The sequence below is a fragment of the Chenopodium quinoa genome, unplaced genomic scaffold (genome assembly GCF_001683475.1).
Source record: "Chenopodium quinoa cultivar QQ74 unplaced genomic scaffold, ASM168347v1, whole genome shotgun sequence".
Lineage (NCBI taxonomy): Eukaryota > Viridiplantae > Streptophyta > Magnoliopsida > Caryophyllales > Amaranthaceae > Chenopodium > Chenopodium quinoa.
Genome location: NW_018744143.1, coordinates 1,014,388 through 1,026,441, shown reverse-complemented (window position 1 = coordinate 1,026,441; position 12,054 = coordinate 1,014,388). Strand labels below are relative to the sequence as shown.

Below are 12,054 nucleotides of genomic sequence, written 5' to 3'. Positions count from 1 at the left end.
ACGAGAAAAACCAGAAAGTAAAACCTCAAAACGAATTGGAGTTACGACACCGATAACGCCTTGGTTGGCTTGACTGGGGGTGAGGGGTTCGCCGGCTATCCTGGTGCAAGCCAACCCACTCTAATTACTTTAGTTTTAAACAACTTTATGTTCCTTTTCATATTGAGTTGTATTCTTTTCATATACAATGGGAGGGAGAGAGCTTCGTGTTCCTTATTCATATTGAGTTATGTTTATTTATTTTTTAATATGTAGAGGGAAACACGCACCTTTTATTATATTAGAGTTGTCGTTTTTGGTAGAATGCATAATGGACATCGTGTGTCTGAATGCACCGTTTAGATTGCAATACATATATACACAATTGTCAATACGTAGGAAGTAATACTCAATAATATACAATCACATAATCTTCAATTGTCTTACAAGTTAATCTCGGAAATCACCTATTGTATAATTCTATACACATAACTCATAAGATTATTTGAGCTCGAAGGGAGTATTGGACGGGATGTCAGGCACCCAACCTCTTATCCGTTGAGCCAAACAATCAAAGCATTGCTTTTCCATGCAACTCTACTGCCACTGTGAAGTTGTGTGTACTGTGTAGTGATGTTCACCCAGAAATTGATGCTTCTGCGTTTTCACTCCCATTTTCTCGCTCCTCCCAAGTTCTTCCCCAAACTTCTCTCCTCCACCTCTCCTCTCTCTCTTCGCCGCATCACCGCCGCATGTTCCGCCGCTGTAATCTCATCCCATTCTCTCTCCTCCATCTCCTATGGCCCTTCTCTTCAAAAGGGTACTCTTCCTGCAAAACCCCATCAAAACCCCATTTTAAATTCCGCCATTAATCCACCCCAACAAGCTCAAACCCCCGAAAATGGCGATGAAACCCCATTTGAGGAAGACTATTTTACCCGGGTATTTGAAATTGCTGCAATTCGGGTTCCGTCGGAGCGGTGTTTTGAGTTAGAGGGTAGGATTCGAGGGCACTTGCTTAATTGGCCTCGTGTTTCGAACATTGCTAGGGTTCCTGGGGATGAAATTGATGAGGAAGTTCAAGGGTTGTTGATGGAGGATAAGGGGTTAGGGATTGGAGAGGAAAATGAGGTTGAAAAGGCGGTGAGCCGGAGGATTTATGGGAAAGCTGAAGGGGATGGGGAGGAATTGAGTGGGGTTTTGTATAGGGATAAGCTTGCTAAGGAGTTTAATGCTAGGGGTTTTGTGAAGTTTCGGAATTTAGCTAAGATTTCGAGGCCTAATAGGAAGAAGAAGAGGCGAAAGGAGAGGCAAAGTGAGGAGGAGAGTCGCGGTGAGGTTGGGGAGAAGTGGAAGGGGAAGAGGAGTGTAATGGTGGAGGTTGTCGAGGAGAGTGAGGGCGAGGGCGAAAATGTTGGTGGTGATTTGAGTGGGTTGTTAGGGGATGAATTTATGGGGAGGAAGTGGAGGGGGTCTACTAGGTTGTTGCTTTTGGATGAAAGATATGCTGGGAAGAAATTTGACGAGCTTCCTGAAGCTGTTAAGGTGATAATTATGCACCCTTTTGGTTGTCATTGCAATTCTCGAATCGTAGTGCTTCATAATGAGCTTAAGTGAACCATTGATCCTTGTTTTATTAACTTATATTATATGCATCTCAACTATCAAACTATCTGACATTCAGTTTTGTTAACATTTCTAATCTGTTTATCAGGCAGCTTTTATTGAAGGTTCAAGCGAGGCTACAAAGTCAAGTTGTGAGCTAGTGAGGTGCAATTTGACCTTGTCGTATGATTACTGGTCTAATGATGAGGTACATAAGTATTCAAAGTTTTACACTATGTCATCATTCATATTTTTTATGCCTATTTCATTTGTTTGAGGTATGCATTGTATCTGTTACTTGCTTTATAATGGGATTTCAACTAGTCATGTGACTCCTTCGGAAGATTCCATTAATAGCATTAATTGGTGGTACTGCAGAGAAATGAGAACCTGGAAATTAGATGCTTGTTGGGACTCAAGGGTTAAAGCTTTTATCTTTTGTGGGAAATTGTGCATTGTAGTTCCTTTTAAAAGGGTGCATTCCATTAATGTAACTGAAAGCTTATATGTGTAAGCTATAGTGGGATCAAAACCAACAAGCAATTTGTATTAAAAAATCCAAGATGCAAAGATGAAGACAATTACGAACAATGGATTTGGAAAATACCCCTCACTAACAAAGTAACAAGAGGGGATAACCAACCAGTATTACTAATCAATTAAACAAATATAATCAACTTTCATACACACCGTAAATACACTATATTTTCTCTCAAGAACAGTAACAAGTCTTACTAAGAGTGTTCTCTCACGCATATTAAGCCTATGAAACAATGATCCCAAGCCCCCTTATATAGAGGTTGGAATTCTACCTTCACCCTAAGGAGGAAATAATTCTAGACTCATCCTAGGTTTAGAATACAACATATATATTAGGAAACTAACATACTTTCCTATACTAATAACAATGGCATAGGTAACAACTCACTTGCGATCTAAAGGGCTAAAACAACTAGAATTAGGAAACTTAATTAAGGTTTACCGTGAAAGAGAAAAACATTAAGACGAAAACTGTGATGCAATCTCCATGCTTATAAAAGTGATTATTCACGATTGGGGAAATTTCAATAGGAAATTATGTTATGAGTGTTTGTGCACCTTGGGTGATCACAACGGATCGAAAAATAAAGACAACTTGAGTTATATTTGCCAATGGAGGAAGCAAGTGTAGCAAAGATTTTTATGTTTGGGATGGGTTCTTGGGAACACTTTTAAGGGATAGAACTCGAAATGAGAATATACAATAATACAAAGTAAGGTAAGAGTTGTAGTTATTGAGGATAAGGTAAGGAAAACCAACTCCAGCATGTGTCATGTTGATGCATCGGTAAGGAAGTGGAAAGTTTGAATTGTGGGGATATTAGAAGTCTTGATGGTAAAATGACTTGGATTGGTGTGAGTGTGGGTGGCCTAGGGGGTGGGGTTAATAATGATATCAGGAAATTGGGCTTTAAGAGTACATAATGTTGGATAGAAGTGGAAAAAAAGATCTTTGTTGATAGGGGATAGATTCTCGGTACATTTAGTTGAAATATCCATTTGACTATTGAGATTAAGACTTTGATATTGTGATTAAGGTTACTATGCGGACTATACTACGGTGGGCCTCTACAACAATCCTACATGCTAATATAAGATGCTGTTACATATAGTTTAGAATTATCTTGTTGCTAGATATATCCTACACAACTACACAAGCATTATATGCTTTTCTCAATCTATAAAAGTCTATTGTTTCCTTTTCAAGGAGCTGTTCGCATTTCTCTATTGCTCATGGTAAAATGCTTATAATTCATGGTGGAAGTTTCAAGATTATTTTTACCATGCTGCCAAATTGTAATGTCAAAAATTACTAGAGAAATATTCGCCGGAGAATAATTTTCTATTCTCAACACTTAGCATTTGCTATCAAAGCGAGTTCGATCGTAAGAAACGAGTTGGGATAGGTACTAAGGTGATGTTAACTAAGTGAGGTTTGGAGAAGGGAATTGTGCCCACCATTAGAGCGTGCAATGTGTGGCTTAGTGTCATGGTGCTGAGATAACCTTGGCTATCTGGAGATTTACTTTGTTAAGGGTATTGTTTTTGGACTAAGATACAGAATTGAGTATAATATTGGCATGTGTCACACTGTCACTAGTCTTAGTATTTGTTAGGAGGAGTGTGCTACTAACACGATGATTACTCTTGTAATCAAGGTGTTGGATGTTGAAAGTTTTGGGCCTTTTTCCTAGCTGGATGGATAAGTTGAATGGAGATTACTATACAAGGTTGAGGATGTGTGTACAGTTCCTATTAGAAGGAGAAGCTATTTGGAAAATTATTGGTGATGAGGAGACCATACCTACTGCAAAAGTAGTAGAGATGTAGAGCCAAGTGGAAGAAATAATTAAGGTTGATGGTGAAGCCGTGAAGGTGATAAACATGAAGAAGGATCTGTGATTCAGTCTCCATGTTCAAAGAGATTATTGGAGACGGAAATTGTGTACCTTTGGGAGATATGGAGGAACAAAAATAAAAATAAGTTGGATATATTGCAAATGGTGAAAAGAGAACTCCAGGTTATAACAAAAGTTCAAGGATAATTATTGAGGGGGGGGGGGGGTTGTGAGAATTAATAATTATTCTCCTAAGATAATTTCTCTTGAATACCTTAACATTATAATTTAGCAGGCATTGTAAAAAATAATCTAGAAAAATCCACCATGAGCAACCACTATAACTTATTGCCGTGTGCAAAAGAGGAATGTGGAGACAACAATAATGGTGAGATAACAAACTGTGACTTAGGCCTATTCAGTTCCTAAGCTCTATGATTTCTCTATATTAGAAGAGTATGTTTCTATAGTGCTCTCTACATAGTAAGTTTTGGGCGATGCTAGCTGATAGACACTGGACTTGATTCTTTATGATATTTCTTCATATAACAATTTAGGATTGCAACTTTGACTGTGGGCTGTGGCAAATGTACTTGGCCTGATTGGCTGTTTCAAGCGTGCTATAATACCTAAATTCTCCAAAAAGTATTAAGTTTGATCACTCTTAAGTTTCTGCAGATATTTTTTATTTGTATCTGTCTAAGTTTTTATGGTTAGAATAGTTATTATTGTACTATACTGCTCTTTGTTAACCAATCAAGTTAGATTGGCATTATCTGCTCTGAATGCTCTTTCTTCTTTTCTTTCCTTTATATTGTCTGGAAGACTGGAAGTAGCCTATACCTGGTGTCCTGGTGAACTTAACTTGTTAAGCTTGTTTATTTCTTAAGTGTTAGCCTTTTGATAGATGAAATTTTTTTAACTCTTGTTTTTCAGCGTCCTAATATGTACTTTTGGTAACTTGTTATTAATTCAGGAACATTTGTGAACAACTGACCTACTATGACATGGTTTTTGTGTTCAACTATTTAATATGTGTGTGTGTGGTTTTTTTTAATTATTTTTTATTTATTTATTTATTCAACTACTTAAATATCTGTGTCTTTGTAAGTAACAAATAACTACCTAATAAATTACATTTTTTTTAGTAACAAATAACTACCTAATAAATATCTGTGTCTTTGTAAGTAACAAATAACTCTTGTCTGTAGGGCCCATACCCAACCTCTTTTCTCCCTTTCTCTGCCTGAAATAATTATACTGCCGATATCCAACCCGTCTGTAGGACCAAACACAACCTTTCTTCAACAACTTTCCATTATTCTCTCCTATGCAACATCTTCTTTCGTTCTCTTTCCATGAATCTCTTTTTCAAATCAGCTTGCATCTTCTTGAATCTCAATATCACTGCTTTGAATCAATAAAATATAATAGAAGATGTAGTATCAATCAATAGAACTTCCAACAACTCCTGATAAAATGAGATCGTAAGATGTGCGCGTAAGACAAAGAACAGCTGTTGAATAAATTGTGAGTAGGTGTATCCTTAACCAATTAAAGATAGCCAATTAGTAGGTTGATATTGATATGTTGAGTTTACAACATGCTCCAAATAAACATCAAGCTTCTTTATTAATTTACCCCTAATTTACAAATCCAAATTGGGGATGATTTCTAGTACGTTAGGCATGTATCCACAAAAATTTGAAGTCATAGCTGCTTTGTTGCATAATATTTCTTGATTTGCTATCAGCTTATTGGTAGGATTAGTGCTCTTCCGTTTTTGTTATATCAAAATGGGGGAAATGAATTTGGAATGGAAGGGAAAAGACAAAGAAAGGGTGGAAGAAGTCAGAGAAAGGGAGGAAAGCGGTTGGATGGGCCCCGTAAAAGGCAACTTTGACGGAATTCGTTATTTTCGGTAGTGCTGCCATAAATAGTATTACATAAGTTAGTTATTTACAAAATGTTGTGTCATAATAGGTAGTTGTTCACAAATTTTCCTTTTATTATGTAAATCTGTGCCTCTGAATGACATTTAACATGGCTTCAAAGCTGTTTTTCATGTTACATTGTGAGAAGCCTGTCCTTTCTCTGACAATGTCAATTAGATTTTAGCTGGGCTTATATGTTTGGTCTGTTAGTTATAGCATGTAAGTAATAAGATTCTCTACTGCAGGTGTTGGAGGCTTTGTTGCCAAAGGATATGATTATTCCCTCTGCTTTTGAAACTGTTGGGCATATTGCACACCTGAACTTAAAAGAAGAACATTTACCATACAAGAAGGTTATTGCAAAGGTGATTACTGGAGATGTAAACTTATTTTGGGTTTTTGATTGCTTGCTTTCTGCTGTGTAATAGATAGTATTTGGCTTCAGGTAGTTCTGGACAAAAATAAACCAAAGATTCAAACAGTTGTAAATAAAATTGAAGCCATCAGTAATGACTTCAGAACGATGGAGCTGGAGGTACTAGCTGGAAATCATTCCCTTGTTGTGATTCTCAGTGAGAATGGGTTGCGTTTCCAAATCGACTTAGCGAAAGTGTATGCAATCTTCTCCTGCCATTCATATCAACATGGTCAATTTTAGATGCATCATTCCCTAATGTGCAATTTCAGAAATTGTCTTGGTTGTAATTAATACAGCTTTCTGTATCATGTCTCTTTTGTATCCATCCCAGCTTAAGTTTTTATGACTATATTTTTCTGCAGCATTTTTCTGTTACATAAATAATTGTCACAGAACCTACTTCAGTGGAATTTTTGCATATACCAGTTCTAATTCTGATAAGCAGCTAATTGTGTTCCATGATAGCTTTTATTCGTACCTATTTAAAATATTTATCACTTGAGAAAGTTTAGTTTGGATCTGTTGACACATGATTAAAGAATTATTTTGATGAGCTTTCCTACAGGTGTTCGCTAATATATCTATTGAATTATGACAGATAGTCCTGCAGTCATGATAATCAGCTACAGTAATGCAAGCTCATAAATTTAGCTTATTGGTTGAGGGTGAAGTGTAATCTATTGCTTGTGAAAAAAAATGAAAATTTACCGTTGAATGTTGATCAATTGATTCAGTCCAGATTGGCAGCTGATTAATATTAGATATTATACTCCCTTGGCCTGTATATTGATACAGTGTGTGGTATTAGATTGTCTGTGTCTTTCCATTTCAAAGTATTCTTTCATTCCCACTTCCCAAAGAGATTTATCACCATGGAATGAAGTATTATTATTGATTTTGAGGCAATTCTCAGGCAGGCATAGAAACACTGCTGTAAAATCAATGGGATTAGATTGCCATGTTTTATAGCAGGAGACCAGGAGTGGAACAAGCTAGTTGGAAGTAAATCTTGCTGTAAAATAAATGGTACAAAATCAAGTCAATGTGGTGTGGCCTGTATAAATGTGTGGTCAAATTAATCCTTCTGCTATTGTGAACTGACTGTACTTTTTAATTTGTTTCAAAAAAAAAAAAAAAACAAAAAAAAACTGTACTATTTAGTCACTCATGGAGTCCTGTTATGCTAACTCGAATTTATCGTCAAAATTTAAAATATTCTAAGATGCCGAGCTTGATTATTTCTTTCTTGTTTATTTATTTTTTTAATATTGAGGCTAACTAGAATTGAAATATTCCTATTCAGAGAGGTGGGTTGACATGTTCATAGAAGTGATACCTTGTTTGATACAATGCAGCTACTGGAATTCCAGGCTATCAACTGAAAGACAGAGGCTCATAAGTTGCTTTACGAGTGATGATGTCTTATGTATGTTCACTTCACAGTGGTAGTTGTATGAATTTTATGAGTTTTATAGCAATCAATTATTGTTATTATTATATTTGTATTCTTTATAATTGTTTATTGTCTAATGGACAAAATATCACATATTCTCTGCAAAGTCTCATCTTTTTCATGTATCCGATTGGTAGAGGAACTTCAACCTACAGTGGTTAAGTGATTTTTGAAATTGCCATTAAGTTTTTGGATGGTAGTTTACTTTTTACATGTTTTCTATTTGAAAAATGGAGCCGAAAGAATAATCTGTTTACACTGAAGAATCAATTTTTTACTTTCCGATTTACAGGCGATGTTTTCTCTGGGGTTGGTCCGATAGCTATATCTGCAGCAAAGAAAGTAAAACGTGTATATGCAAATGATCTGAATCCTTATGCAGTTGATTATCTCGAAAGAAACACTGTCCTCAATAAGCTTGAGAGGAAAATTAAGGTAAAGCACTGAAACTTTAGGCATATTCTTCCCTTCTCTTCCCCTCTCTCCCCTTTGCCATTTTTCATGATTATTCACAAAAGTCTGTTTTAGAATGGATCCAGGATTCGGGAAATTGATTCACACCTCTATGAAAAAAATAACTTGTAAGTTTGATTGTCATTTTCTCTGGGATGAGCCTGTCTTGTCGAGTATGTCGACCATCTGGGAAAAGCATGGCTTACTAATTGGACATGCAAACCTGTGAGCTGTGACCCTGAGGGCACTTGCATTAGAGCTCCACAGCTTCCTCGTATGGGCGAATGCTAGTCCATGACAAGCAACTCACCAGCTATGGTTCAGGTATTTGGAAGTGTCACATGTCAGGTCTCAGAATTTCAGACGTGGGGGCACTTCCAAAATTGGACATGGGTGCAGGGAGGCCGGGGGAACAGCAATTATCAAACATAGTCCTGATATTAAATTTTTTTGCATTTGCTTTACTTGTTACAAATACATTTGCACGTATTATAGGTTGACTTCTTGTCATAATTATGATCTTAAGCCCATCTGTGAGCATTTCTCACGTATCTTTTTCTTTGTTTGAGATGTTTGGATGAGAATTGAGTGTTAGGTAATGAGGACTTTATACCCTTGTCAGAGTTTTGAGTGTTAGGTAATGAGGACTTTATACCCTTGTCAGAGTTTTGAGTGTCTGGCACAAGTATGTAAGAGAATGAAGTATCAAAGTACCGTAACTCACCTGTCAGAGCAAGAATATAATGTTAAATTTCAGAGCTTCCAAGTCATATAAATGGCTTGGAGAATTTAAACCTTAATGTCTGTTGTTATAGTCGGTGACTGGCTTTGGTTTTGAAATTGTTCAAATTTATTGCGGCTCATAGTATTAGTAATGTGGTATCGAAATTTGCCTTTTGAAATTCTCAACAGTTGGCTATTCTTCTATCTAATTTTCTGATGTCATGATTGTTTCTTATCCTTGTTCATACTTTATAACCACTGTGGTCTTCAGCCGTATATATAATTTTCTTTAATTATGCCATTCTTGAGTAGCATGTATTATTTTCTTTTACCTGAATAGCATGGTGCTTCAAAGGTACACTTGGGGAAAACCTTTTCTCATTTTTATTTATGTGCTTAGGTATATAACATGGACGGGAGAAGATTTATCGAGGCTATATTCTTGAGTGAGACCCATCCCGTCACACAAGTTGTCATGAATTTGCCAAATGATGCAGTGGAGTTTCTAGGTACATACTTCGCTGCAATATCTTAGTTTTTCAAAATTATATTTTATGCTAGTAGTGATAAAATATCCCAAGAAAAAAGGCCCCTACAGCATTCTTTTCATAGCTCATAGGGCTGAGACTTGTTGCGTTTATTAGCTCTAAGTTCTGAGCACACTCAGACTTGGATTTTGGGTGTCGTGTCTGACATGGTGTTTGATCCTCTGATGCTCTAGAATTTATGAATTTTCTTACAAGGCCACTATATATTTGGGTGGCATGTCGTGTCGTGTCGAAGGCATTGGAGGATCCAACACGCGACACTCGATGTACAGCAGGGTATTGAAGTTACATAGGTTCTGAGTTCTTTGTGTAGTGCTGCAAACCCTCCATCCCTCACCCTCGAAAAGGTGAAGAAAAATAAGGAATCAAGGGCACAAAGAATAGGGAAAGTATGAAGAGAAGTGATAAACGTGCAGATACTTGGGATGGGGCTATCATGTATCCAATCTTTACGAACGAGACTTACGGGAGTGATAAACATGCATATATACAGGAAAAGATTGTTGCAATGATTTAAGTGATATGGAAGTTGTAAATGAGGAATCAATTCAATTATAGCCAGTTAGTGTTGTGCCTATGTATGTCCCACAACTTAATGAACAAATTACTTGTAAAATTTGACCTTGTAAAATCTGGCATTGCTGACGTTCAGATTGTTATGTTTGGAAGTGGAACTTCTGTTTTGTGGAATTTGTAATGACAGAATTCACTTAAAATTACTCAAGCTGGTTAACTTGAAAGCACTATGCTGTTCTGTAGGCTGTAGTTTTTTTTTTCCTGCTCTATTTTTTAATTTCATCACGACACACACACATGCACCCGCACTTTACACTCATCGTATGTAATGTAGTGGCTTCTGCAATAATGTTTTGATCTTGTCCTTTTCATATTACAGATGCCTTTCGTGGGATTTTTAGTAACAGAACCAGAGATAGAAAATTGACTTTGCCGAAGATCCATGTTTACGGATTCTCAAAGGCTGAAGATCCAGAATTTGATTTCCATGAGGTTTGTCTCTATAGCATGTAGCTAATTGTTGCTGTATTTTACTGTCTTCAGATTATATAAATGCACCTTTTGTTTTTTTGTTATTATTTTTTTTAAATTTATGTTGCCATTGTTTTCAGCTTCACTGGCTGAGTGGCTTTCGTCCTGAAGTCTTTTATTATTCATAATTATTTCTTAAAAGAAAACGCCTCTTAACATGACAATGCAGCGGATAAGAGTCGCGCTAGAAGAAGCTGCTGTCGCTGTTGAAATGCGTCGTGTTCGTGCTGTTGCACCAGGAAAATGGATGTTGTGTGCCTCTTTTGTACTTCCTGAGAAGGTAGCTTTTAGTAAGTCCAATGTAGATTGTAAATAATATTTATCCAAAGCTGATTATAGGTTATTATAGGTCAATTTTGCTCCATGCTATATAACCCTTAATTAGTTGCATTTAGTTGTATGCTTATATTAGCCTTAAAAGTAATTTCTCCTAGGTTATTTTTCTTGAAAATCATACTTATTCTTTTACCTTTTTTAATCAGATCCAAAACAAACCAGACCGACCAATTTATTAAGTGCTAGTACAACATAAATGACCTTTTGTTTTTTCTATGGCTATTTTGAGCGTATTAATTTCCCATATTATGGCATTGCCTTAAAAGAAAACAATAGTGAACCATTAATTGTCAGTATGATATCTAAGAGCCCACATTTTTTGGTGCACCTAATCAGCCCGAGCTATTTCTATGAGTATGAACAGCAATAGAAATGTGTCATAAGCTCCCAAATCAAGCCCTATTTCCCCCTCTTCTAGGATTACTTGAGTGAATTCTTATACGAGGCGAACTTATAGTAACCTGTAAGATTGTGGTATGACTTTTACTTGTAATGAGTTACTACACACTATGTATTTAACAACTTACAAATGTTTGAGTGAAAAACCAAGTGTTGGCTTAATAATGTTAAGGAAAAGTCCTTCCAACCTTGAGGTTAGAGGTTTAATCTCCACTAGAGAAACTTTGAGGGTGAGGATTCCTTTACCCTTTTCCCTTATTCTCGAAGTGTCTAGTCCGTTACCCTTTCCCCTTACTAGAGAAACTTTGAGGGTGAGAATTCCTTTACCTTTCCCCTTACTCTTGAAGTTTCTAGTCCATTAACCCGGTGTAGGTTGACTTATGAGAGATTTCGGACTAACAATTGTCGTGGTCTAAATCAGCAAAATCCTGCACCCCACCTACAAAACCCAATAAAAGAATTTATTAAGCAACAGGTAAAATGCAACCAACATATGATCACATCCCTTGTGAGTTCTGAAAGTGACTGTTTTTTTACTGCTTCAAGAATAGTGGACCCAATGAAAAGGGGTACTTCATAAAAAAATAACTTCAAAATTCCAATCCTTAGAAAATTACAGAATTTTATTTTAGACATCGAATATTTAGCATACAGATTTGTCACTGCATTTGAACGGCCAAGATTCATCCTTTTTTACTGACCCTTTGATCCTGCCACCCCATAAATTCTACAGTACAAAAACTCCTTTTGTGGACCCCATTTCCATTTGCTGTCTTTTACG

At 36.5% G+C, this 12,054-nt stretch overlaps 1 protein-coding gene across 3 annotated transcripts; it reads left to right on the top strand.

The window, feature by feature from the left end:
• Positions 1-420: 420 nt before the first annotated feature.
• On the top strand, positions 421-11,123 carry LOC110693179 (tRNA (guanine(37)-N1)-methyltransferase 1-like). 3 transcript variants are annotated; one of them, XM_021870306.1, is made up of 9 exons: positions 423-1,524; positions 1,694-1,792; positions 6,142-6,261; positions 6,342-6,508; positions 7,670-7,740; positions 8,060-8,202; positions 9,344-9,452; positions 10,387-10,499; positions 10,619-10,709. In XM_021870306.1, exons 1-9 carry the CDS (start codon positions 613-615, stop codon positions 10,664-10,666), a joined length of 1,782 nt encoding a protein of 593 aa, XP_021725998.1. In that variant the 5' UTR covers positions 423-612; the 3' UTR covers positions 10,667-10,709. The 3 variants fall into 3 exon arrangements, with proteins under 3 accessions (XP_021725999.1, XP_021725998.1, XP_021725997.1); XM_021870305.1 differs by having other exon boundaries at positions 428-1,524; positions 10,708-11,123; XM_021870307.1 differs by lacking the exons at positions 10,387-10,499; positions 10,619-10,709 and adding an exon at positions 9,665-10,210 and having other exon boundaries at positions 421-1,524.
• Positions 11,124-12,054: the final 931 nt, after the last annotated feature.

What these genes read in the sequence shown, in the direction of transcription:
- LOC110693179 (XM_021870305.1), top strand. Translation starts at nt 613, where the DNA reads ATGTTCACCCAGAAATTGATGCTTCTGCGTTTTCACTCCCATTTTCTC. An exon ending in TACGAGTGATGATGTCTTAT is followed by an intron (nt 7,741 to 8,059) that starts GTATGTTCACTT and finishes TCCGATTTACAG; the next exon opens with GCGATGTTTTCTCTGGGGTT. An exon ending in AGCTTGAGAGGAAAATTAAG is followed by an intron (nt 8,203 to 9,343) that starts GTAAAGCACTGA and finishes TTATGTGCTTAG; the next exon opens with GTATATAACATGGACGGGAG.